The sequence below is a fragment of the Ovis canadensis genome, chromosome 13, assembly GCF_042477335.2.
Source record: "Ovis canadensis isolate MfBH-ARS-UI-01 breed Bighorn chromosome 13, ARS-UI_OviCan_v2, whole genome shotgun sequence".
Lineage (NCBI taxonomy): Eukaryota > Metazoa > Chordata > Mammalia > Artiodactyla > Bovidae > Ovis > Ovis canadensis.
The window spans coordinates 88,164,101-88,191,728 of NC_091257.1; the positions used below are offsets into that span (position 1 = coordinate 88,164,101).

At 50.1% G+C, this 27,628-nt stretch overlaps 1 protein-coding gene across 4 annotated transcripts in view; it reads left to right on the forward strand.

Annotated features, from left to right (window-relative positions):
• Positions 1-18,989, forward strand: part of HNF4A (hepatocyte nuclear factor 4 alpha) — a 29,794-nt gene extending 10,805 nt beyond the window's left edge. For 2 of the 4 annotated variants that reach the window (XM_069546989.1, XM_069546991.1), the window contains exons 4-10: positions 1,263-1,369; positions 2,249-2,404; positions 6,284-6,371; positions 7,252-7,407; positions 10,223-10,459; positions 14,606-14,728; positions 15,802-18,989. In XM_069546989.1, the coding sequence (XP_069403090.1) occupies positions 1,263-1,369; positions 2,249-2,404; positions 6,284-6,371; positions 7,252-7,407; positions 10,223-10,459; positions 14,606-14,728; positions 15,802-15,944 (1,010 nt within the window). In that variant the 3' untranslated portion in view covers positions 15,945-18,989. Of the gene's footprint in view, positions 1-1,262; positions 1,370-2,248; positions 2,405-6,283; positions 6,372-7,251; positions 7,408-10,222; positions 10,460-14,605; positions 14,759-15,801 lie in introns of all 4 variants that reach the window. The other 2 variants (XM_069546992.1, XM_069546990.1) reach the window with 1 other exon arrangement.
• The last annotated feature ends 8,639 nt before the right edge of the window (positions 18,990-27,628 follow it).

Here is a 27,628-nt window from a genome sequence, read left to right on the forward strand (position 1 = left end):
GGGGAAGATAGGACCACTGTGAGGAAGGGTGACCTGACTCCAGGTATGATGGGGAGGTCCTGGGTTTCCGCAGTGGAGGGAAGTGACCCGAGTCGGGTTTCAGGGGTGCACAGACTGCAGGGGTAAGGCTGGAAACAAAGCGGCCAGAGAGGAGGGTCTGGACTCCCCCAGGACCCAGCCCAGAGTGGAAGCTGCAGGTGGGTTTGCACAGATTACTGACAGCATTTGGAGTATGTGTGTGGTGGTGGGGTGGTGGTGGGCAGGTGAGAGAAAGGGACATATAGCGAGGCCCCCAGGCTCGGAGGAAGAATAAAACTGCCTGTTCCTGAGATGGGAAAGACCGAGAGGAGCGGGTCTGGGAAAGAAAAGCCTGTAGATGGGGAAACTGAGGCCCAGAGAGAGGGTGTGGCCCCCACCAGCGCACGGAGACTGAGCGGCAAATCCCACCAGGAACCCTGGTCTCCTGCAGCCTTGTCCTCCCTTCTTACAGCTTCAACAAAGGCCTCCCAGGTTCCGAGGGCCTGTCAGGGTGGCAGAAGGACCAGCCCACATCTTAGGCCAAGACTGACCCGAGTGGAGAAGCAAGGGGGTGTGGGGCACAGGTGGACAGAGGCCCCGGATCTCTGAGTTCCTGGGACGGGAGCCCCGTGGTGGGGCAGGAGGAAGCGAGAGCTTTCGCGAGCTGTCTCTGAGAAGGTTAGCCTAGAGCACATGTGCTTCCTACTGGTACAGACCCCAGGGCAGGTGGGGCCTCCAGACCCCCTTGTCCAGGCTTCTGCCTCTGGGCCATCTCCATCACCCAGAGCAATTCATTTTGCTTGTCTTATCCACTTGCACCTGGAAAGGAAGGGACCCTTTTCTAAACACAGCTTGACAGCCTGTCATTGAGACAGATCTCCTGCTCAAAATTCAAGACCCGCCTGAAGCCCTCTGCCAAGTCATCACAGCCTTGTATGCCTCCCATGATGGGCAGATCACTCCTCAAGCCACCCTGTTTTGTGAGGCGCAGTAGTGGCGCCGGGAAAGTTCTCCCACAAGCTGGGTGAGAAGCCATTGGCCCCCGTCCCCACACACTGACCTGGGCTCTGTGGCCTGGACACTCTCCCTCCCGCCCCCCAACTCCCACCTCCAAGTGTTCCCTTTGTTCCTGGACAGCCCTGCAGGACAGCCCTCCAGGTTCACCTCTCTCCCCTTGTCCTTCAGCCACCCCTCCTGCCATGGGACCCCTCTCCTCCCTCTCACCTCCTTCTGCCTCCTCACAGCTGTACAGAATGAACGGGACCGGATCAGCACTCGCCGGTCCAGCTACGAGGACAGCAGCCTGCCCTCCATCAATGCGCTCCTGCAGGCTGAGGTCCTGTCCCAGCAGGTACCAGGGGAGCCTCCCCCACCCACCTGGGCCCCCCTCATCCTAAAGAGGAATCTCAACTCCACCCCTTTCCTTCCCACCCGGGCCTTAAAGCAGCAGACAGGAGTGCCCTCGGACATCACGAAGGGAAACTGAGTCCAGGGTCACACAGCCCATTTAGTAGCAAAGACTCAAACCCTGTTGTCTCAGACGGTAAAGAATCCGCCTACAGTTGCCTGGGTTCAATCCCTGGGTTGGATCCCCTGGAGGATCGGATGGCAACCCACTCCAGTATTCTTGCCTGGAGAATTCCCATGGAGAGAGGAGCCTGGTGGGCTACAGTCCAGGGGGTTGCAGACAGCCGAGCGCAACTGAGTGACTAAGCACAGCATAAACCACTGCTGGCACCTAGAGGCCCTGTGGGGCCTGCACAAGGAGTCTCTGTGCTCACCGAGGGTCTGAGATTGGCTTAGCCCCGAGAGAAAAGAGGAGCGGACACTGTAGCGCACTGGGGCTCAGCCAGCCCCCCTTGCTGTGTGACCTTAGGCGAGTTCCAGTACCTCTCTGCCAGTGGTATCTGCACCTTCCGATGAGGATGGGGACTTTTGCCCTGCTTCTCGGGTTTTTTAGGCTTCAAAGGAGCTGGTGGAAGAGGAGGCAGGGGGAAAGCGGCAGATGAAGGCCCAGAGAGAGCCGTCTTCCCCCATAACTGCCTCCTTGGCGTCCTCCCTTTCCAGTTTCCCCACAGCTTCCTTCAGAGCTGAGAAGGCACCCACAGTCCAGCTCCTCTTTCCCAGGCAGGGAAGCTCTCTGTGGGGGGTGGGGGGGGCCTCTGTGCAGGGGACAGAGTGTATGGAGGGGGGCCCCTGCCACCCCAGCATTTTCCTTCGCCTCCCCTAGATCACCTCCCCTGTCTCCGGAATCAATGGCGACATTCGGGCGAAGAAGATCGCCAGCATCGCAGATGTGTGTGAGTCCATGAAAGAGCAGCTGCTGGTGCTCGTCGAGTGGGCCAAGTACATCCCAGCCTTCTGTGAGCTCCCTCTGGATGACCAGGTGAGGGTGGACACGGTCTGCGGGCGGTCCGGGCCCTGGGTAGGTGGGTCCTGCTGCCCTCCCCCCTCCCCCTGGATATGGCCTTGGACTGATTCGATTTATTTCACAAACACATAGTGCTCATGTGTGCATGGAGCTGTTTAAATCACTTTACAAATATTAGCTCATTTAATCCTTCTGACAACCCTAGGTAAGGTAAGTGCTATTATGACCATCCTATAGGAGAGGAAACTGGGGGCACAGAGAGGTTAAATAATTTGCTCAAGGTCGCACAGCTAGTATCCAACACAGGCGGTGCTAGAACAAGCAGGCAGGCTTCAAAGTCCAGGCCCACAGCCACTGACTGCCCTGCTGTATCCGACAGCTCTCCCAGGTAGGATGTGGGTAGGGGCTCAGGGGCAGGGCCTAAGCCTTGGCTCTAAGAAAGCTTCTCTCTGTGATCTTGGACAAATTACTTCCTCTCCCTGAGCCTCCGTTTTCTCATCTGTAAAGTATGAATCGTAATGTCCCCTTCAGAAAGCTGTTGGGAGGATGGAGAACATTACCCTTTGAAAAGCGTCAGTGGTGTAACGGGACGCCTACACAGTCCTGGCCTCCCTAAATGTCAGTTTCTTCCTTGTATCCCACCAAGATGGATTTTCATTCAGCAATTTTATTTCCCAAACTACCTTCTTTGGAATACCAAAAATGTCTTAGGGGGAGAAGGTGGGGCTGAGGGATGGGGCCCTGAGGACAGTCGAGTTCCTGAGCACCTGCTCAGGGTGCCCCCGAGGCCACTGCAGACATTTTCTTTGTTTGGAGAAGAGGGGCTGAACTGGGTCATCGACTCAGCTCCGATGGAAGCGGGGCGGCACCCGTGGACAGTGTTCCAGATACCGGCTCCTGGTACATTTGCTTCTCTGTTTTGCAATTCTGCACAGAAAATTGGCAACGTGTCTCGGTCTCTTGAAGTTTCTCAGAAGTCCTCAGGCAAGGCAGCTGTTGAACCTTAGGAAGCCCAGGGCTTCTCAAAGTCCTCTGGTGCCCAGGCGCTCCTGGAATGCATTTGCATCACGTGGTGAAACAGGCTGTGAAAACCCTGGCTTTGCTGGTCCTCACACGGGGGCCAGATTGGATGCCCTCTCACACGGATTCCTCGCTGCTTCGGGAGGGATGACAAGGCAGGGATCTTGGCCAGGCTGCCCTGGCCTTCTTCCCTGCTCCTCGTGTTCTGGCCCCGGTCCCCTCTGCTGGAGAGGCTCCATTAATGTTTAATCCCTCCTGTTCCTTCCCAGGGGCTCAGCAGGACAACAAGATTCCCCCACAAGCTGAGCAATTGTTAACCTCCATTTCCCACCCAAACCTCCCTGGCTGGGGCTCAGAGCATTCTCAGAGAGCAGTGATGGGTGGCCAGTAACACAGAATAATCATTAACATCACCACCCACCACCTGCCCACCCCCAGAACAGCCATGTTAGGGGGCTGGACCCAGGGCCAGGAGGGTTCCCACCTCCCCATTCATAGTGTATAAGGAGCTTATCTTGTCCGTGATGGTTGGGGCACAGCTGGGAGAACTGGGGGATGTTGTCTGTCAACATTGCCCCAGGAACCAAGCGTGCTTGCTTCTTGGTTTGTTTTGGGCATCGACCCATTGAAACCTAGCAGGCTGGGTAGCATTGGATAAGGGGATGGAGGCTTGGAGAGAAAGAGTGATTTGCCCAAGGTCACAGAGCAAGACAGCCACAGGGTTCGACTCTAGGTCTTCTGTCTCTCGATCGCAAAGACACTGGAGTAAGTGACGAAAGTCCTGCTTGGTGCCTGGCGTGTAGGAAGTGCTTGATAATCAGCAGGCTTTGGTCTCCTTTCGTCCTGGTCATGGAAAGGGCGTTCTCGCCCTCCTCCAAGGCTGTTTGCCATTCCCCCTCTTTTCCTGTCATCCTCACCAGGCTTCACCTTGGGGGTTCACAGACGTGGTAAGGACATGGCTGCAACAGGGGCTCAGTCCGGGAGGATGTTAAGTAGAGTGGCTCATCCTTTCACCTGTCCCTTCCTCTTTCATCCAAACAAATATTTATCGAATGCCTACTCTGTGCCAGGTGACCTCCATACCTTAGAACTACCTCACATCCTCAGCAGGGCCTTTCATGATTTGCCCCATTGCTCTTCATCACATGAGCCTCATCTTCCTTTCTTCTTCCCTCCTTCCGTCCATCCATCTATCTCTTCTTTCTTTCTCCCTCCCTTCCTCTCTCCTTCCTTCTCCTCCTCCCTCCCTCCCTTCTTTTCACTATTATGTCCCCAAACAAGCGTCTGGCACTTGTGGTTGTCATTCAGTCTCTCAGTCGTGTCCCAGTCTGGTGTGAGACCCCGTGGACTACAGCACACAAGGCTTCCCTGTCCTTTGCTAACTCCTGGAGTTTGCTCAAACTCATGTCCATTGAGTCAGTGATGCCATCCAACCGTCTGATCCTCTGTCACCCCCTTCTTGTCCTGCCCTCAATCTTTCCCAGCATCAGGGTCTTTTCCAATTAGTCAGTTCTTTTCATCAGGTGGCCAAAGTATTGAAGCTGAAGCTTTAGCGTTAGTCCTTCCAATGAATATTCAGGACTGATCTCCTTTAGGATGGACTGGTTTGATTTCCTTGCTATCCAAGGTACTCTTAAGAGTCTTTTCCAACACCACAGTGCAAAAGCATCAGTTCTTCAGTGCTCAGCCTTCTTTATGGTTCAACTTTCATGTCTGTACATGACTACTGGAAAAACCATAGCTTTGACCGTACAGATTTTTATTGGCAAAGTGATGTCTGGCACTTAGTAGGCACTAACATCTGATGACTTCAAGAATGAGCAATCCATTGCATTAATGAATAAACGCATTTTTTTGCTTCCTAGTTTAGTCTGCTAAAGAATTTCCAAACTCCCTACCCTACCTTGCAGATAAGATCCTGGAGGCCACCAGCCTGCTACCATTTGACCAGCCCCATCCTTGGTCCACATGCAAGCACTGAAGCAGGTGGTTCTGAAAAGGCGGGCAATGCCCTCCTGTAGGCTGGCAGGGCTCCCACCTGCCAGACTTCAGACTTAGACTTCCAAGGCCTCTCTGTCCTCTCTGCAGGGAAGGGGTCGGTCAAGCGGATCTCTGGCCAAGGACCGTTGCTCACACCCTTTGCCTCAGAAACCAGCATCCATATCCAGATTCTTACAACAGAATCTAGAATCTTCCAGCTTCAAGTGGGTGGATGCTCTAGAGATCTCTTGGAGCAGTGATTTCCCAAACACAACCATGCATCAGAATCAACTGAGGAGTTTGTTAATTTCAGATCCCTTGGGCCCACCCCAGATAAAGAGAATCAGTGCCTTGGGTAGCAAGGCCTAAGAATCTGTGTCTTACAAAACACCCTTCATCGTGTTACATAGCTGATCCATGAGTAGGAATTCAGAACCCCCAAAAAAGCTCTAAAAGTTTTAGAACTTTTTGGGTTTGTGGACCCTCTTGAGAGTCTGATGAAAGCCTTTAAGTCTCTGCTAACACACACACACAGAGTGGTGTTACAATTTTACCAGGCACACAGACAGACAGACGAGGCCCAGAGGGGAGCAGCAGCTTACCCCAAACGCAGCAGTTCAAGGGCAGAGTTGGCATTTGGTGTCCCAGCTCTAGCACAGGTTGTTTCCCCTTTCAGCGGTCAGCTGAAGCTTTTCCTGGTTTCTAGTTTTGTCAGTTATGAGAGGAAGGAAGCAGCTTTCTGATGCCCATCTTATCATTCAGGCAGGTAAAGGCAAGCAGAACGCTAATGCTGACTTGCTCTGGGTCATTGAGTTGGTGGGGAACAGCTTCCCCAGGGGTATAGATGCCTTCCCAGGCGTGCGGACACCGGACGCCATCCCCTCTCTCTTCCAGGTGGCCCTGCTCAGAGCCCACGCCGGCGAGCACCTGCTTCTCGGAGCCACCAAGCGCTCCATGGTGTTCAAGGATGTTCTGCTTCTAGGTGAGGATGCTTTCTGCCCAGTCAGGGCTCTTCAGGAGGCATGCCCAGCGTGGAGTGCACCTGGGCATGGGAGATTTCCCTGGTGGTATGCAGAGTGAGGGAGGCAGATCAGAACGGTCCTGTCCTCAGTATTCTCAACTGGATACCAGATTCAGATGCAAGGAAATGTGGACTCGAGGAATTAAATTCCCCAGCATTCACGTTACAGCGGTCAGGCTTAGCCCTGGGATAACCTGTGCATTCAGATGTACTTTCTGAAGAGGGAGCAAAAGACAGCCAGGAACGGCACAAACCCCCAGTCTGTGTCACCGATGCCTTCATAACGTGTTTGTTTATTACTCTAACTTCTTACATAGGGCACACCGTGGGCCCTAGTCTGAGTACTTTACAAATACTAACTCCTCGAGTATGATAACCCAATGAGATAAGCACCATAATTGATTCCCATTTTACAGATGGAAAAACCGAGGCACAGAAAGTAATTTATCCAGATAGATCTGGCTAGTCAGTGGAAAAAGCAAGATTCAGCCCAGGTGGTCTAATTCCAGAACCTGAGCCCTTATGCGAGGTGCTTTTATGCCTCCCAAACAGCCCTTGATTGTCATCAGTCTTGTAGTCTGTTGTTGCCATTGAAGAATGGAGCTTGGGTGATATGAAAGGGGTCCTAAGAAGTCAGGCTCTGGGCCCACTCCAATGCCTGCAAGTCACTCATTCCTTTAATCTGGGCCTTGGCTTCCTCATCTGTAAGATGGGTGTGACAGTCCCCACCAGCCCCTCCTTCCGTGAGCAGCTGCTGCATTATAACTGCAAACAGCAAAAGCTAGAGGACAGAGGTACACCCCGGTGGCTTCCCATCCCCTCTCCTTCCTAACCCATCCAGGCAATGACTACATCGTCCCTCGGCACTGCCCAGAGCTGGCAGAGATGAGTCGAGTGTCCGTGCGCATCCTTGATGAGTTGGTGCTGCCCTTTCAAGAGCTGCAGATTGATGACAATGAGTACGCCTGCCTCAAAGCCATCATCTTCTTTGACCCAGGTACAGCCCACACCTCCCGCCCTCCCCTGATGTTCCAGACCCTCTGTCAAACTGCTCCCACTGAGCTGCGAACCCCGAGTTTACCACTCCATCTCTCTAGTACAACAATCAGAAGACATCTTTATCAGCTCCATTTAACAGATGAGGAAAATCAAGGCTCAAATGACTGATGTGACGACGGGGCACACTGACTCCAGAGGCTTGGTTTTTTTCTTTCCCATCTTACCTTTCTTGGGCTTCCCTGGTGGCTCAGAGGTTAAAGCGTCTGCCCGCAATGTGGGAGACTCGGGTTCGGTCCCTGGGTCGGGAAGTTCCCCTGGAGAAGGAAATGGCAACCCACTCCAGTATACTTGCCTGGAGAATCCCATGGATGGAGGAGCCTGGTGGCCTACAGTCCACGGGGTGGCAAAGAGTCGGACACGACTGAGCAGCTTCACTTTTATCTTTCTCTCCCTTCCTGTCTGCTTCTGTTCCTTACCTCCTCCCATCCTCCTTTTCTTTCCCTCAGAATTGTTTTTTTTTATCAAAATAATATCTGCACATACTTAAAATGGAAATAGTCCTCCCCACTCTGCTTTTCCTGTCCAAAGCCCACTCCCCAGGAGGAACCATTTCTGATTCTTTGTACTGTTTCTTTTTATTGCCATCTCTCCAGCTCTAAATAAAATGCTAACCCTTCTACTTCTTGATTTATCCATTTTAGAACATATTTTTTCCTCCTGTGATAGTTGAGAAATGTATTTTTCCCCATCACCACTCCATCTTTTCTCTCTCATCGTCCTAATACATTTTTCTTACTATTTCAGTGTCTCTACTGATTGCCTCTATAATGTTCTGCGCTTATGCTTTTATTTTTTGTTCCATCAACTGTTGGCAGTATCTCCTAACCCTTCATTAGCAGGATAAAGAGAATGTATTTGCATTCTCCCTCTTCCATCTACCAACCCTCCACTTCAATTTTCACACAACGTCTTTTTTTTTTTTTTTCGTTTTTTTTTCCATGTGGACCATTTATAAAGTCTTTATTGAATTCGTTACACTATTGCTTCTGTTCTCTGTTTTGGTATTTTGACTGTGAGGCACGTGGGATCTTACTCCCAGAACAGAGATCAAACCCACACCCCCTGCCTTGAAGGAGGAAGTCCCCACCACTGGGCCACCAAGGAAGTCCCTGTACCACATTTCCGTAGTAGTGATTTTGTGCAAAACCTGTTTTCATCTCATAATGTCAAGATGGATGCCTGGGCTCCAAAGCTTCCTTCTGTCCTTCCATGTTGGAGAGGTCCTGCCTCGTGCCAGGCACTGTCCTTAGTGCCAAGCCCTTTCTGGGTGAAGATTGAGTCTAGTAAGCATAGCAAGGAAGCAGAAATGAACACTGTGTATGGAGCACTCACTAAGGCTCTTGTTGATCTCACCTGTTACTTGCAACATGGTATCTGTGAGATAGGAACTGCTATTATCTCCATTTTACAGATAAGAAAATTGAGTCACAGGGAGATTGATAGGCTTGCCCAGGTCACATAACTAGGAAATGGCAGAGCTTGGATTTGAACTTCAGACTCTTCAGCTCTCAAGCCCATGTTCCTACCTATCACACACTATTCCTGGATTCTTGAGGGGATAAGATTTCTAGTTCCAGTTTCCTCCAGAGCCTAGCCCAAGCTGTGCACCCTGTGGTGCTTGGCATGGGCCTGGATGATAGTAACTGCTCAGCAAAATGTGCAGGATTACTGATGCTGAGTCAGGGTCAGCAGGCTGGCCTGGAGGGGCTGGTGACCTAGGTCAGGGCCGGGCATGTGGGTGGTGCTCAATAAATGTTTATTGAATGAATGATAGAATGCACAAATGTGGCCCAGGAGAGAGAAAACCCTGCACTGGAAATGTGGGTGAAATTCTCTTTCTGCTGCTTACTTTATCCATAAGAGACAATAGATGTCTTCCATGAAGGTTGAGATTAACTATTGAATAACCACTTCAATCACTTTCCTGGTTAAGACTATAAAATGTATCCATTGCTTTTTTTTTTTTTCATTCATTCACCCTTCCGTCCATGTACCCATCCTTTCATCTAGTTATCTGTTCAACACATGTTGACAATACATGGTACAAGGTGGTGGGTTTAAAAGATGTATGTATGCCTGTATAGAGGTCACAGTCTAGTGGAAGAGACATTCCACCCTGTGTGCTCAGTAGTGACAAAAGAGCCACAGAGGTTTGGGGACATCGTGAACACTCAGAGTGCAGACCTGGTAGGATGGAATGGAGAAGGCTTCCCGGAGGAAGTGTGATCTAAGCTGAGACCCCAAGACCACACAGGCAAGGGAGCAGGCAAGTGGGGAGACTAATGAGGCAGGAGAAGAAGCAAGTGCTGAGGCCTGGAGGGTGGGGCTTTTTTTTTCTTTTTGGCTGAATTGTGAGACATGTGGAATCTTAACTCCCCGACCAGGGATTGAACCAGCATCCCCTGCACTGAAAGATGGAGTCTTGACCACTGGACTGCCAGTGGGGCCTTACCTCGGAGTCAGGAGCCCTAATTCCACATCATGGATCTGCCAACAAGTGGTTCTGTGGTCTGGGCCAAGTCCTCTCCTTTTTGTGTGCCTTGGTTTCCCCATCTGTACGATGAGAAGGTTACAAGGTGCCCTCTTGGGAGTGTTCCTGAAGTCTTGCCCCAGCACTGCTAGGATTCTCTAGGTGCCCTCAGGCCACTAGGCCTCCCAGCAAGAGCCCCCGGAGTAACGGGACATTGGGCCCCATCTCCCCAGGCGCTCCAGGTTGGCCCTCTGCCTTCCTGGCATGACCCCTCCCATTGCAGATGCCAAGGGGCTGAGTGACCCAGGCAAGATCAAGAGGCTGCGTTCCCAGGTGCAGGTGAGCCTGGAAGACTACATCAACGACCGCCAGTACGACTCACGTGGCCGCTTCGGCGAGCTGCTGCTGCTGCTGCCCACCCTGCAGAGCATCACCTGGCAGATGATTGAGCAGATCCAGTTTATCAAGCTCTTCGGCATGGCCAAGATCGACAACCTGCTGCAGGAGATGCTCCTGGGAGGTTGGTGTCCAGCCCGGGAGGGCCGGGAGGTGGGCGGGGCTGGAGGCCGCTTCTCCGAGACCAGCCTCACTCATGCAGAGCTGCGTTCACCTCTCAGCTCCATCACTTCCTCACTCTGTGAAAAAGTGAAAGTGTTCGTTGCTCTATCATGTCTGACTCTTTGCAACCCCACGTACTGTCGCCCACTAGGCTCCTCTGTCCATGGGAGTCTCTAGGCAAGAATACTGGAGTGGGTTGCCATGCCCTTCTCCAGGTGATCTTCCCAACCCAAGGATCGAACCCAGGCCTCCTGTACTGCAGGAGGATTCTTTACCATCTGAGCCAGTGGGCCGGGCTGGGAGAGGTAGCCTCTCTAAGAGACCAGCCTCATGCAGACCTGAGCTCTCTGCTCAGCTCCATGACTTCTTTGTTCTGTAGCTTTGGCCAAATCCTTTTATCTACCAGAGTCTCAGTTTACTCATCAGGAGAATGGGGACAATGGCCTGTTAATTCAGGTGCTGAGAAGTTACCATGTTCCAGTCGCTGTTCTAAGTGCTGGAGGTTCAGCAGAGAACAAGAGTCAGTTTTCCTGGAGGTTGTGTATGAGTGTATATATGAGTGTGTGTGCGTGCGTGTGCGTGTGTGTGCGTGTGTGTGCATGCGTGTGCGTGTGTGTGCATGCATGCCAGTGTATATTAACACTTGGGGGAACAGATGATAATTGAGTATATAATAAAGAGGGCAACTACAAATTTTGAAATAACCAAGTAATACAATAGAATATAACTGAAAGGGGGCCTCTTTAGATAGGTTGGTCAAGGAAGACCTCTCGAAAGTGGTGGCTTTTATGCCACAGATCTGATGGAAGGAAAGAGAACATTTAAAAGCCAAACAAGAAACACTCCTAGCACAAGTAACTAGTGCAAAAGGCCCCAAAGCAGCAGAGGTTTGTGTGTTGGAGAAAGATAAGTTTGTGAGGCAAGAGGAACTGTATGAAATGAAGACAGAGATTAGGAAGAAACCAAATCATAAATATAGTCTTAGAGGCTATGGTTAGAGATTTGCATTGTATTCTCATTGCAACTCTTAAAAGAAAAGTGGAAAATCAGACTAATGTTTTCAACAAACTATCCCAATGGTGGGTAGAAACTGAACATCAGAGGGAAAATGGAGACCGGAAACCCCTGAGAAATGTCACTGCCTTCAATGAGGGGAAGGACAGGGAGGCTTGGACCAAGGCATGACTGGAAATTGATCAACACAGATGCACTTGAACATCTATTTGGAGGAAGAACTCACAGAAGTTGCTGATTGATCAGACAGGGGCAATAAGGGGAAGGGTAAGAGTCAAGGATGAAACCTACATGTTTGCTTTGAGGAACAGGAATGGTGGTGGAGTAATTTATTGAGATGGGGAGGACTGGGGGGAAAAAAACTAATTTGAGACTGAGGGTGGGGGTAGGGGGTAAAGATCCATTGTAGAATTTAGTGAAGTGTGAAATGATTGTTGAATAGTCACGTTGAGTTATCCAGGAGGCAGATGGATAGTTGTTGCTCAAACAAGCCCAAAGTTGGGGATAAGAGTCAGCTTAGTGGTGTCCCAGAAACCAGGTGCCAGAGAAGGAAATGGAGGAAATCCTAGCCAGGAGGATAAGAGAAAAGCCAAGGGAAGTCCCAGAAGCCAAGAGCAGAGTGTGTTTTAGTGGGGACAGAGCATTTAACGGTGTTAAACTCCACAGGAGAGGGAAGGGGGCTCTCGGCGATTGTGTTGAGAGCAGCGTCAGTGGGAAAGGAAAGCAGGGGAGGCGTTGCAGACGGAGTGAGCTGGAGAGTGGAGAAGTGGAGACAGCAAGGGTCGACTGCCTTTGGAAAACGTTTTGCTCAGAAGGGAGCTGGGAGGGAGCCAAGGCTGGTCGCAGGGGAGTGATTGTGATGATGTGCCGTGGAATCTCGGCTGGACTAAGAGGGATGAAGACAGGTGGCAGTCAGTGAAGAGTGGGGGCCAGTGAAATGACAGCCTCAACGGGGCTGAAGAATGTTTGCAGAGATGGTGCTAGAGGAAGCCAGCCGGAAGGATAGGAGGCAGGGTCTACATAAAGATGCTTGAACATGAGACTTTGGAGGTGACGTGATCACTGGTGATGGCAAGGGCAAGGTCTCTCAACCTCAGTGGATTCTTGGGTCTGAGTCGTTCTTTGCTGAGGGGGCTCTTCTGTGTCTCCTTTGGGCACATGACTGGCCTCTACCCGTGATACGCCAGTAACACTCCTTCAGTGGTGACAGATACTCAGATATTGTCAAAGGTCCCCCGAGGGGCCCAAATCACCCCTAGCTGAGAACCACTGTCACATGGTAACTCACTTCTTTCTCACTTTGACCCTGTGAATGCAGGGTCACCGTGAGTCAGATGTCCTGAGGCTAGGATCAGCAAGGAGCCTGTGTCCTATTGCCAGATAAACTTTGGGTAAAATAATTCATCTCTTTGGGCCTTGTCATCTCATCTGTAGAATGAGGTTAATAATAATACCTGGCCTTTAGGGCTGTTGTGAAGGTTAAATTATGTCAAACCTGGAAAACGTGGGAACACAGTACCTGGCACATAGTATGTTGATAGCTATCATTGAAACAGGTGTACTTTTAAATCTTTTTCTCTATTTATCTGTTTGGCTGCATCGGGTCTTAGTTGCAGTATGCAGGACTTCCGTTGCATCTTGTGGGATCTTTTGTTCTGGCATTTAGGCTTTCTAGTTGTGGTGTATGGACTTATTTGCACTTCCCAGGTGGCTCAGTGGTAAAGAATCCACCTGCCAGTGCAGGAGCCTCAGGAGATGCAGGTTTGATCCCTGAGTCAGGAAGAACCCCAGAGAAGGAAATAGCAACCCACTCAAATATTCTTGCCTGGAGAATCCCATGGCCAGAGGAGCCTGGCAGGCTACAGTCCTGGCATGGCAAAGAGTTGGACGTGAATGAGCGTAACAGCAACACAAAGTGGGATCTTAGTTCCCTGACCAGGGATTGAACCCAAGTCCCCTGCATTGCGAGGCAGATTCTTAACCACTAGACCACCAGGGAAGTCCCTGAAACAGTGTATTTTAAAGACCCCTTTCAAGCCCTAAAATTCCACCGTTGTTGTATTAGTGCCATAGCCTATTACTAGACCATATGCTATACATATGGTACCGTCATTCTCTTGACACATTTTCTTGAGGCAGTTGCTGTGTTCCAAACACTCTGCTAGGATCTCAAAGAGAGAAGAAAGATACACCTGTAATTGTAACGTTCATAGACAGAAGCGATTGTTCCCCAAAGATGGGTTACAAATCAGTGACTATGTGAATTCCAAAAAAGGAGAGGTTACTTTCTACTGAAGCTGGGAGAATCAGGAGAGGTCCAAAGGAGGGAACGTATGAGTTGGAATTTGGACTTGGGGATATTGGTGGGGGTTGGAGGAAGTGGGGTAGAAGGCATCTTTAGCGACACAGGAGAAAAATAGAGAGCTAGGTCAGTCCAGAGGATGCGGAGATGCCATAAATAGGCTAGTTGGGCTTCAGATGTGGGGGATGAGGCTGAAAGGTGAGTTGGGACCAAAAGGTTAAGGGCTCGCATACCATGGAGCTTTGAGAGACATTGATCGAATCCATTATATTAACATGCAATCAATACACTGCTCGTTGCAATATCTAAATGATCGCGGCTTCCTTGTATACCCCTTGTTCCTTTCAAATCACTTTTGTCCTCTTGGATTGTGAGTCCTCTCAATACCTTCATGAAGCCTGTGAATAGGAAGGGAAACCTGAGTTTGTGTGTGGGCATGTTCCGTCATGTCCGACTCTTTGCGACCCCATAGACTGTAGCCCACCAGGCTCCTCTGTCCATGGGATTTCCCAGGCAAGAATACTGGAGTGGGTTGCCATGTCCTACTCCAGGGGATCTTCCCAACCTAGGGATCAAACCTGCATCTCTTGTGTCTCTTGCATTGACAGGCAGATTCTTTACCACTTCACCACCTGGGAAAGCCCCAGTTTACTAACTCACAAATAGGAGCCCAATAGGCCCCGTGAAGACTGGATGAGCAGGTTGATGGCCACCCTTGAGGACGATGGTGCCTCAAGACCCATGGTCTTTATCCTGGACTCTCCATCCTCACTGAGTACCTTCTACCTGCAGGGTCCTCCAGTGAAGCACCTCATGCCCACCACCCCCTGCACCCTCACCTGATGCAGGAACACATGGGCACCAACGTCATTGTTGCCAACACGATGCCTGCTCACCTCAGCAACGGACAGATGTGTGAGTGGCCCCGGCCCAGGGGGCAGGCAGGTGGGCAACTGGGGCTCTCCCCTGGAAGGGGTGAGGTTGGGGCCTGAGAGGGAATCTGGAGAAGGTTGGGTCTAGAAGATGGGAAATAGGGTAAAACAGTTCTCTGTGCTCCAGGGTAGGGAACGAGGGGCAAGACTGTCCATTTGTTAAGGCTGCTTATTCAGTGAGGTGATTGACAGCTTCCACTGAACGAAGCCGTCCTTAGATGAGGCAATCCTCATCTGGGTAGATCGGTTGAGGATGTCCACTCCGGTGAGGATTTCATTAGGTGATGTTGTCCACTAGGTAAAATTGTTCACTGAAGTTAGACTTCCCACTCTGTTAGACAACTAGGTGAGACTCTTCACTGGGTGAAGGCTTCCACTGGGCTAGACTGTCCTCAGGTGAAATCTCAAAAGAGTCAGTTTGTCATCGGGCAGGGTCCTTCAAAGAGGAAGATTATCTTTGGGATGAGAGGGTCCGCTAAAATGAGATCGCATTTCATTGAGATTGTTCTTTGGGAAAGTTGGCCTTTGAATAAAGTTGGCCAAGAGGGTCATAGTCAAAATTACATTCTGAACTTGTTATGGGGGTGGGGCCATCAGTTTCTGCTACTCATCTACCTAACTATCAAAGGGAGAGTATTTTTTGAGCCAGTTAGCTTGGGTCTCATCTACTGCTCCTCCTTTTCTCCAAGAAAGCTTGATCCTGTCACATGTCCCACGGTCCTTAGGGAGACCTAGACCCCAGTTTGGGAGAAGCATCCAACTCTGTATCAAAGGGTGGAGGAGACGGGGGTTGTAGGGACGTGGGCGAAAGGTCCTAACTGCAGGACCTCACCCAGCTATAGCCTTCCAGACCTGATGGAACTTAGACTTGGTGATCTGGAAGTCAGAATGTTTGGGCTGTAGCAGTAGAGATAATCTAGTCTAATTCTCTCATTTTGTAGAAGAGGAAATTAAGTGTCAGAGAGTGGGGAGGACTTCTCTAGTGCTCTTCATTGACCCCCACCCACCAAGGGCTGGAATTCTGAGCAGCCCCTGTCTGTCTCTTTGCCCCTCCAGCCACCCCTGAGACTCCACAGCCTTCACCGCCCGGTGGTTCAGGGTCCGAGCCCTACAAGCTTCTGCCCGGAGCTATTGCTACCATCGTCAAGCCCCCCTCCGCCATCCCGCAGCCGACCATCACCAAGCAGGAAGTCATCTAGCAAGTCACTGGGGGCCGGGGGCTCTGCTGATCCCCTCGCCCCCTCCGAGAGCCCCTGATGGTCACTTGGTCACAGTGAAGCTGTGACCACGGGCCAGTCCCAGAGCAGTGATGGGAAAGGCGAGGGCCCTTGAACTCGGGCTGTGGGTTGCATCCCACTGCCCCTCTTCACCACTTGCTCTGGATATCGGGGCTGTGACTTGGGGAGACCCCAGCTGGAAAATCCTCTGCTGCTTGGACAGCTTTTCTCCTGCTGAAACCACTGCCTTCCCCTCGTCCTTTGCCTCACTTCTTCACCCCTAAAGGGCTGCCGCCTGGAGACGACACGTGACCTTGCTGAAGCACGGCTCCCTCCCCGCTTAGACTGGTGTAATGTTGGACATAGAGCCCTTCTGGGCTGGGCCACATGGCGGCTCCTCCCACATCCCTGTTCTGCTGCCGCAGCCACCACTGTCCCCCTTCCTTAGTCATCCTCGTTTCTCCAAAGCCACCTCTCCAGAGGCTGAGGAAGACGTGCAAACAACACCCCCAGTCATCCCAGGAGCGTTTGAAAAGCACTGACGAGCTCGCTGCAGTGTGGGATGCTCTCGAGCAGGTGGACGCCGTTTCTCCTCTAACCCCTGTCTCTTCCCTTCTTCTGGGACTTAGGAGGGTCCTTCGGGTCAGAGTGATGGTACCTATAGGCTGCTGAACATGAAAGAACAATCCAGGGTGGACACTGCAGCCAGGACCTATGGGGAGGCTGGGAGGGGTCAGAGAAGGCAGGAAGGGGCAGACCATCCATTAGGCCTTTAAGGAAGGGCTGGATTCTGGCTGGTGGAACAAGTGAGCCAGAACATTCTAAGGAAGAGCAGATAGCCTAGACCAGGCGGGGAGGTCAGAAGGAGGCCATGGAAGGAGGTGATGAAAGACGGGGCTCTCTAGAGGAGAGGGGGTGCACTGGACAGCCTGGGGATCTTGAACGCCAGACGGAGGCATGGCGACTTGGGTCCCCAGGCTGTGAGTAGCTGGAGAGAGATGTGCAGGAGCCGAGCTTTCAGAAACTGGAAGATCACAGTCCTCCAGAGGTCAGAAGTTTGGGAGAGAGCAGGAAGGTCAGATGGGGTCTGATGGTGTCATCCAGGTGAGGGAGATGAAGCTGGGGATGGAGAAGACAGATGGGTGAACCTCAGGTGAGAGCAGCAATGAGGAGGAATTATCCCACCAGGCCTGTCTCGAGCGCTTCCTCCTGGTACTGTCTTAAGGCACTTGACCTGCCCCATCTCCTTTCATCCTCCTTATTACCCAGAAATCATTACTGAAGAAGGAATTGAGATCTCAGTGGTTAAATCATTTTTCTGGAACTCACACAGCTAGTAAGTGACCCAGATTTGATCCCAGATCTGTCAGGCTCAGGCACTCTTAGCCTCAGGTTGAACATCTCTTAAAAGGCCCCCTCTGTCCTTACTGGGATTGAGTTAAGAACCTTCCTGCCTGCTTCAGCAGCCTTGGAAGCCTCATTCTCCCCAGAAGCCCTGCCCACTCCCAGGCCTAAGATTGGCCTGAGGCTGCACTAAAGTCCAGTTTGGGTCCAGAATCCTGTTTGCTGATAAACATCGAGAAGTTGTGGTTCCTAGACCCCTTTTGTTTTCAGTCCCCAAGTGTGGGGAAGGGGCATTCAGCAGTTCATTGTGAGAGGGACCAATGTGACCTGGCATTCCGGACGTGGGATGGTGTGAGTAGGGGCGGGGGAGAGGTAAGGAGAACTGGGTTTGAGACCCGCTCTGTGGAGCATCACTCAGGGTACCTTCTGAAACCATTAAACCCCAGAATCGAGCAGCCAGTACTCATCCATGCAGAATTTTAGAGGCTTTGTGAAAATTCTGGAAAGTGCCACTGGCTAGTGGGAATTAAAGGGATGTGTCCTGGAACTGGAGCTTAGGGAGGAGAGTGAGCAGTCAGACTGACTACCTACCCCCCACGCAGGCTTCTGAGTGGATGCAGGCAGCACCCCAGTGCCCCCCAAATTCTACCATTAGGGACTGCCTTTTGTGAGAGAGGCAGGAAGGGTATTGGGACGGGATGTCCAAGAACAATCACCACATCTGCAGTCCTGTCAGAGCTGGGGTTTCCGCTTCCACCAAGCCAAGTCCTCAGTCCCAGGAAAGGTTGTTCCCTGCTCAGGGCAGCCCAGCCTCCCTCAGCCGCCCCTCATTCCGGGGGCGTTCCCCCAGAAACCCCATCCAGGGTGCTCAGATGGGTCTGGGGCAAGGTGGGGAAGCTGGGATCATTTCTGGTCATTGTCATGCCCCTCTTTGCCACCCCGACCCCCTCACCCTGCCTCACTGTTGCCCAGACTTCTGCCATGGGAACAAAGCTGAGATAAGAAGTTCCTGTGGGGTGGGGTGGGGTAGCTGTGATTTTTAACGGTAGCCAATCTTCTGGGCCAGGGGCCAATTGTCGGCCCCAAATCAACCTCCCTGGAGGAGAAATCCATGCCACTTTAATAATTTTATTGCCACGCAGGAAACACAAAGAGAATTTACTTTTCTGACTTTAAACTGAGGCCACCACGTTGGAAAAATCTTTATTTTCACTACCTGAGTTGTGATCCTAAAACGTAAGATCTCATGGACTCAAAGAGGGTTGGAGGGCAAGCATGGACCCTGTAATTCCTCCACTGAGACAACCTCTTCTCTGGGTGTCTCTCAGTAGCTTCTGGAACCCACACAGCTCTCCTGAGGGTGGACAAATGGGAGCAGAGCCTTGGAAGTGGACGCTCCTCGATTTCTTGTGATGACCAAGCCAATTACTTTTGCCAAATTGCTCTGTGATTTGCCTTGATTGTGATGAAGTTAGAAATTCACATTGAGCAGTTCTGAGAGTGGGCTGGCATCCCGCCAGACTGATCAACATCTTCCCATGGCGGATGTCATCGGGTCCTGTGCTGTCCCCGGAGCCCCTGTCACTGCCATCCAACGGGGCAAAGAAGCAAAAAAGATTTCTTACTCTTGTGCATTTTAACAAAAGTTTATAAAAAGAAATAAATGGCACCTATGTTTTCTAAGTCCTTGGGTGAGTGTCTTCCTTTCAGGTGTTAGAAATAAGAATGAGAATATTCAGATAGTTCTTTTCTATATGCAGAAAGCTTTCATATCTGTTATGGTTTTTTCATCTTCTCAAGGTAAGCAGGGTAGACATGATTACCTCTTGCTTTATCAATGAGGTAAATGAGGCTCAGGGGAAGCAATTTTCCTTGAGAGGTGGGAGCTGGAATCCAGTGTCTTGATTCCGACGGCTCAGTATGTAGAGAGAGTAGGGGAGGGGTAAGAGAGGAGGTGATGGCAAGAAGTTTCCAGGGTCTGTCACTGACCATCAGTTTCCAGGGTCTGTCACTGACCATCAGGCTCTAAGATGGAGCCCTGTTCTGGGTCACTTCCAGGGACCTGGGTCAACCTGCCAGCAATGAGGAACAAGCAGGCATAGGAAATCTCATAAAAGTAAGCATTGTTATCAAAAAAGAATCAAAGTATGTAAAATAGATAAGAAGGCCCTACCATATAGCACAGGAAACGCAACTCGATATTCTGTAATAGCCTAAATGGGAAATTCAGTTCAGTTCAGTTGCCCAGTTGTGTCCAACTCTTTGTGACCCCATGGACTGCAGCACACCAGGCCTCCCTGTCCAACTCCCAGAGTTCACTCAAACTCACTTCTATTGACTTGGTGATGCCATCCAATCATCTCATCCTCTGTTGTCCCCTTCTCCTTCTGCCTTCAATCTTTCCCAGCATCAGGGTCTTTTCAAATGAGTCAGTTCTTCACATCAGGTGGCCAAAGTATTGGAGTTTCAGCTTCAACATCAGTTCTTCCAATGAATATTCAGAACTGATCTCCTTTAGGATGGACTGGTTGGATCTCCTTGCGGTCCAAGGGACTTGCAAGAGTCTTCTCCAACACCACAGCTCAAAAGCATCAATTATTCAGTGCTCAGTTTTCTTCATAGTCCAACTCTCACATCCATATATGACTACTGGAAAAACCATAGCCTTGACTAGATGGACCTAGAGCAAAGTAATGTCTCTGCTTTTTAATACGCTGTCTAGGTTGCTCATAACTTTCCTTCCAAGGAGTAAGCGTCTTTTAATTTCATGGCTGCAATCACCATCTGCACTGATTTTGGAGCCCAAAAAAATAAAGTCTGACACTGTTTCCACTGTTTCCCTATTTATTTGCCATGAGGTGATGGGACTGGGTGCCATGATCTTATGTTTCTGAATATTGAGCTTTAAGCCAACTTTTTCACTCTCCTCTTTCACTTTCATCAAGAGGCTCTTCAGTTCTTCTTCCCTTTCTGCCATAGGGTGGTGTGATCTGCATACCTGAGGTTATTGGTATTTCTCCCGGCAATCTTGATTCCAGCTTATACTTCTTCAGCCCAGGGTTTCTCGTGATGTACTCTGCATATAAGTTAAATAAGCAGGGTGACAATACACAGCCTTGACGTACTCCTTTTCCTATTTGGAACCAGTCTGTTGTTCCATGTCCAGTTCTAACTGTTGCTTCCTGACCTGCATATAGGTTTCTCAAGAGACAGGTCAGGTGGTCTGGTATTCCCATCTCTTTCAGAATTTTCCACAGTTTATTGTGATCCACACAGTCAAAGGCTTTGGCATAGTCAATAAAGCAGAAATAGATGTTCTTCTGGAACTCTCTTGCTTTTTCCATGATCCAGCAGATGTCGGCAATTTGATCTCTGGTTCCTCTGCCTTTTCTAAACCCAGCTTGAACATCTGGAAGTTCACAGTATGGAACATGTGGTATTCACGTACTGTTGAAGCCTGGCTTGGAGAATGTTGAGCATTACTTCACTAGCATGTGAGATGAGTGCAATTGTGCGGTAGTTTGAGCATTCTTTGGCATTGCCTTTCTTTGGGACCTAAGTGGGAAAAGAACTTCAAAAAGAATAGGTATATGTTAAGCTCAATCACTTTGCTGTACACCTGAGGCTAAGGCAACATTGTCAATCAACTGCACTCCAATATAAAACTTGGAATTCCCAGCCAGCTCTGAACCCACTTTGTCCCCGGATAACCCAGGAGGCTGGGCTTGCACCTTGGCCACCACAGCCTTGCTTTGCTCAGCGGTGCGCTGGAGCTGGCCTGGGAGATTTGATTTTTTAGCTGCTCTTTCCAACTCTGTGTTGGGCAATGCCACACGGATAGCAATGGTGGAAGCATTTACACCACAAAAAATGGCAAACATTGCAATTCAGGGCGTTTCCTGGCCGGCCAATTGTCCACCATTCACCAGCACAACACAGCATTCAGTGATGGTGGGATGGAGACTTGCTGATAGCTGGGCAGTGGATGCCTAGGTGTGGTCAAGGGTGACGGTAGAGCAGGGTGACGGTAGAGCAGGGTGACCCTTTCTGTTTCACAAAGGGAGGGGACCAAAGCTCTGACCTGGAAGTCACATATCTCAGTGATTGACTTTCAGGTCACTCCTCTCTGAGCCTCATCTGTAAAAAGGAAATGATCCCTCCCTCCAGGGGTGTTATCAGGATTGAACTGAATGAGATCACAGCAGCTATGACAGCTGTCGTGTATATAAGGTGTACAGAGTGCCCGCTCAGGGGGGGCGTTGTGAATGTAGACTCTTCACTTAGCTCCTGTCTAGTGAGAAGCTAACCACTGAGTTCTCCAGCTTCAAAAGCACCCTTTCGCTGCAGCCTGAGCAGAGCCACTCCTACTGTCCCCTGGGCCTTTCCTCCACTCATGAGCACCAGGAAGTAATCTCTCGAATGTTGCATCAGAAACCTCATCCATGCTGCTGCCAGCATGGATGCGGGGGTGGGGGACAGAGCAGGCTATTGCAGTCCTAGAGCGTGCTTAATAAATCCATATCAAAACCATAAACCCTGGGCTGCCATAAATTCCTCTGGCCTTGGCTCCTCCAACCTCATCAGCCCTTTGCCCCCGTTAATCTCAAATCTCAGCCTGGTCAGCCGGAGCTGCAAGCTTGGTTTCCATTTTCGTTGCAAAACATCAGCTTAGGTGGCAAACACCCCATCCCATGATTACCATTTTAGACGTGATGAAACTGAGGTTCAGAGAGGTGAAGGAACTTGTCCCAGGCACAAAGCCAGGGAGCAGTGGAGCCAGGACTCAAACCCAGCCTTCTTCAACCAACCCACGTGACCCCCCAAGAATTGGGAATTCACCTACCCACAGCAGAGGCTCCTTCCCCAGCCATGGCACTGGGTGCTTTGATCTCTTTATCCCAAATGGAATCCCTCAATAAATGGGAAGAAGTGGGGAGGGGGACTCTGGGTGATGGGTTGTGTGACCATCCAAAGAAATGTCCATGCAATCACCCCAAACTGGCGGGACCACCCTACTTCCTCTTCTGTGGAACCCAGACCACCTTTGTCCTACCCTTCTTGGATTAGCGTGTCATCTGTAAATTCCAAGGCAAGACCCAAGAGACCTGTCTTACAGGATTCTCCACCACTATCTAATGATGGAGAAGCTACAACCGTATCCTCTTTCAAGACCCACATTTACTGACCACTTTCTCTCTGCCAAACATTGTTGGGCATACATTCATCCCCATGACAACACTCTGAGTCAGATGTTCCTATTGTTCTATTTTACAAATGAGGATGGCATATGTCCATGGTTCAGAGCTGGCCCAATGCCGAGATTCAAACGTCCATTGTCTGACCCCAGGGACCACCATGATGGGACCTGGGAGGAAGCCGATGAGTCAGTCACTGTATGCTGAGCACAGAAGCAGTGTGAACGGATAAAAGTTCATTATTTGACAAATACTGAGGGGCAGAGACTTGTGCCAATGAATCCTGGGATTTACGGAGGGGTAGAACCATGAGGTGCCTCCCTCTTAGTTTACAATTTTCTCTTATAGAAGGGAAAATTACAAGCAGGGACTTCTCGGGTGGTCCGGTGGTTAAGAATCCACCTGCCAACACAGGGACACGGGCTCCATCCCTGGTGTGGGAAGATCCGGCATGAACAGAGCATGCTTGCCATACACCACAACTGCCAAGCCCATGCGCCCAAAGCCTGAGCAGCGCAACGAAGAGTAGCGCCCTCTCGTGGCAGCTAGAGAAAGCGCGAGCACAGCAAAGAAGACCCCGTGCAGCAAAAACCAGTCAACAATTTTTTTTAAAAAATTACAAGCAGTTGAATATTAAGAGCCAAAAGACAGTGACAGCAGGCGAGATGGTCCTTTGAATGGGGGGAGGACGGCAGTCTGGGAAAGTCTCATTTGCTGGAAGATTTAGAGGCAGGGGTGAGACAGAGAAAAGATGGGTGTGTGTTCACAGAGAAGGAGAGAGACGGGGCAGCGAGTTTTGGCAGGCAGCCCGTGGATGGGAGGAAGGATGGAGACCAGTGTTTCCCAGCCTGCAGTCACTGTACTCGTCACATCCCCTCCACACCTGAGTACCACTGCACCTTGCTTACTTACCATTTTTCTTTATTTTTTTTTTAAATAAGGTAGTCTGATTTTATTTAATTAGTGATTTTTTGGCCACACCGCGAAGCCGAGAGGATCCTACTTCCCGACTAGGGATTGAACCCCAGCCCTCGGCAGTGAAAGCTCAGAGTCCTAACCCCTGGAGTGTCAGGGAATTCCGCCTGTTTTTTCTTTCAGTCAACTCACAAGCATTGTCTTTACGTTGATCACTGATGTAAATGGAAAGCCAGTATCACTTTGCTGTGTAGATAGACGATGATTGCAAAATTAGGGCAAAAAGAAAGTGATTTATTTTCAAGGTGGAGCCAGAGAGGATCACCCAGGGAAAGTTCTGCACTTTCCTCTTCAAATGGGGAATTGACAAATATCTAGAGAGATGTGCTACCAAACTTTCTCTGTAAAGTTTTTGAAAGGAAGGAAGACTTGTAAAGAGACAGGCTTTGGTGGCAATGGGATTGAATGCCATCTCTGTGTAACCCTGAAGTCATTCAGCATGCCCACTGAAGTCTTCAGTCCACACCTGGAAGCAAGCCACGTTGGATGGTCTGGGCCAGGGGGTGGGGCCCTCAAACACTGGAAAACTGGAATTTCTTTGGGAGAAATAGAAAAATCACTGGAGATAGGAGACTGGGGGAAGGTTGCGGCCAGATCTGTGTTTTTTAAGGGATCACTCTGGCAGCTTTGTCAAGGATGGATTTGATGGGGTGCAGCTGTAAGCAAGAAGACTAGTGAAGATGCTCGGGTGCTGGACCAGGTGAGAGATGGTGAAGCTGGTACCATATGGAGGCAAGAGATGTAGAGGAAGGGACCAATCCAAAAGAAATGTTCATTCATTCATTCACTCAACAAATATGTAGTGAGTGCCCATTATGTGCTGGGTCACTGTCTAGGCACCAGGTACACAGGTGGGCAAGACAGATAAAGTCCCTGACTTCATGAGATTTACCTCCTAGAGGGAACAGACAGACAGTACTTGAGTGAATACATTTAAAAAGGTAATTTGAGGGACTTCCCTCGTGGTCCTGTGGCTAAGACTCTGTGCTTCCAATGCAGGGGGCCCAGGTTCAATCCCTGATCAGGGAACTAGATCCCACATACTACAACTTAGAGTTCATATGCTGCAACCAAGACCCAGAACAGCCAAATACATAAATAATTTTTTAAATAGAAAAATGCAATTACTCTTTTAAAAAGATAATTTGAAATAGTCGAGAGCTGTCAGACAGTCCAACAGTCAAGTTCTTTGAAAGTAAAACAAGGTATTGTGAATGAGTGAACAGGAAATAAAAAGGGTTCAATTGAAAGTACTGAGGATGCGATGACATCATGTTAGGGGTCAGGGAGAGCCTCCCCAAAGAGGCGAATCTGGGCTGAGATCTGGAGGCTGAGGAGGGGCTGGGGGAAAGGAATGCCATGTAGCCGCAAGTGTAAAAGCTCGGCAGCAGGAGCCAGCTGAGCATCTTAGAGGCTGAGCACCGCGGTCCATGTGTCTGGAGCAGCTGCTGCTGCTGCTGCTAAGTCGCTTCAGTCGTGTCTGACTCTGTGTGACCCATAGACGGCAGCCCACCAGGCTCCCCCGTCCCTGGGATTCTCCAGGCAAGAACACTGGAGTGAGTTGCCATTTCCTTCTCCAATGCATGAAAGTGAAAAGAGAAAGTGAAGTCGCTCAGTCGTGTCCGACTCTTAGAGACCCCATGGACTGCATCCTACCAGGCTCCTCCGTCCATGGGATTTTCCAGGTAAGAGCACTGGAGTGGGGTGCCATTGCCTTCTCCGGTCTGGAGCAGAGTGGGAGGCAATGGAGTCTGAGAGGTGGGCAGGACCAGGTGCGGCCATGAGAATGAAAACTCTCAGACGTTTTCCAATAGGGAAGTGATGTGATCTGATGCTTCCCTGGTGGCTCAGAAGTTAAAGCGTCCGCCTCTGATGCGGGAGACCCGGGTTCGATCCACTGGGTTGGGAAGATCCCCTGGAGAAGGAAATGGTAACCCACTCCAGTATTCTTGCCTAGAGAATCCCATGGACAGAGAAGCCTGGTAGGCTACACAGGTCCACGGGGTCGCAAAGAGTCGGACACGACTGAGCGACTTCACTTTCACTTTCACGTTCTTAAAAGATCACTCTCTGCTGTGTAGCGCGCAGACTCCAAGGAACAAGAATGGAAGCCGAAAAGCCCAGCGGTGGTCTGTGTGGTGGTTCAGGGGAGAGACAATGACAGCTTGGATAGGCTGGTGGGGTAGGCGAAATTCTAAGGTGATTCCCGCCCCCTGGTCTCTGCGCACTTTCTCTATACTTCTCAATCAGACACAAATCTAGGAGCTGCCGTGAAGGGATTCTGCAGACATAATGAAGGTCCCAAGCCAGTGACTTTATGATGTATAGATTATCCTTGTTGGGCCTTCCCTAATCAGGCAAACACTTGGGGTTAGGAGGTCCTGGGGAGCTCTTTCTGGCAAATAAAATTAGAAGCAGGAGAGGGATTTGATGTGAGGGCAAAGGCTCTTGGGGCAGACACTGTGGTTGCCAGGGGCTAGGGCTGGCTTGGGGGTTTAAATACAAAGGAGTATAGGGGCGGGGTCTTGGGATGATGGAAATGTCCTGTATCTTGACTGTGGTGGGGGTAACATCACTATATACAGTCGCCAAACCTTGCAGAGCCATGCATGAAAAGAAGTCAGATTTAGAATATGGAAATTAATACCTTAGTTTTTTTAAGATGAAAGAAAAAAAGCCAGAGTTGCTTGAACTCATTTAAAAGAGGATGTATAGGTGGCAGAGCGCTGTAGGGGTGACTGTAGTCTGGGTCCCTCCACCATCCTGGTCAGAAAGAGGAAAAGGAGGACTTCCCCAGTGGTCCAGTGGGTAAGATTTAGCCTTCCAATGCAGAGAATATGGGTTCGATCCCTAGTCAGGGAGCTAAGATTCTAACCTGTCTTGCAGCCCCAAACCAAAACATAAAGCAAAAGTAGTATTGTAACAAATTCAATACTTTAAAAAAAAGAAAAAAAGAAAGAGGAAAAGGGACCAAGGACAGGTGAGACAGATGTCGATGGAGAGGGAAAGCAATTCAGGCAATGTTGGTTGCGGGCCTCCTGTATGCTGAGGGTGCTGCCTTACTCCCTGTCTCACGTGGCTGGCTCAATGGGCTGGGAGGCAGGTTCAGTGAACTGAACTTGATTTACAGATGAGAGTAAGTGACTTGCCCTGGGTCCACACAGACCGTCACAGCGGTACGCCTTGCACTCTCTTTTCTGTTTGTCAAATGAATGAATGAATGAATGTCACTGTGCTCCAGGTGCTGAGGTGTCACCAGCAAGTTCAAACGGAGGATATGAGAACACAGTGTTTTTAGAGAAGTCGGGGCCATAAAACCTGTTCCGTTTCCCCGACTTGTGCAACCCTGGCCCCTCCCCCTGTGGCTCTGAAATTGCTCCCCGGCCTTGAGAAGGGCTCCCTGAGCTTATCTCAGAGGAGAATGAAACTGTTAAAGGCCTTTATGGCTTTGAGATCACGTCTGGCAGCAGCAGCGATTGTCGCCATAAACCTGAGCAACCGTGCTAGGGCGATGGCCCGGGCAGGAGAGTCAGGGAACAGTTGAGAGCTGCCCAGGGATGGCTTCTGCAGAGCTGGTCCCATGCTTTCCACCCTTCATCCTTGCAGAAACCCAACAGGCAGCAGTGGCTGTGATTTTTTTTTTTAATTCTTCAATGCACCTTTTTTTTCACATGACATCTCTGAGGTTAGGATATGTCTTTAAATCAGTCATATCTGACAATCACACTGGTCAAATCAGGTGGCAGTCATACCTGGTTGGTTCTGGTCGTCATTTCCGGTGGCCTGACTGGTCCACTGCCCTCTCTGTGTATTCCTCACAAACTACTGATTTAAGGACCATTTGAGTCCTGGTTGCTTCCTGAAAACCTTCCACTGACATCTTCTAATAAGAGCAAGAAAGCCCCAGGGTCAAACCTGCAGAATTGGACTAAACAGGTTGGAAGAAAGTCCTGAAGACCATAGTGGAGCATTCTTTCAAGGAGTGATGGGTGATCAAATCTTTCAACAGTGATAGAGGACAAAACTGCATGAAAAAATATGGACAAAAAAGATGTGCAGAAAAGCTATCTAGATGAGCTAGATGCTGACTGGGAAGAAGTTTTAGGAGTTCTTAACTAATTTATTTCACTTAGATTCTCCTTTATATCTATG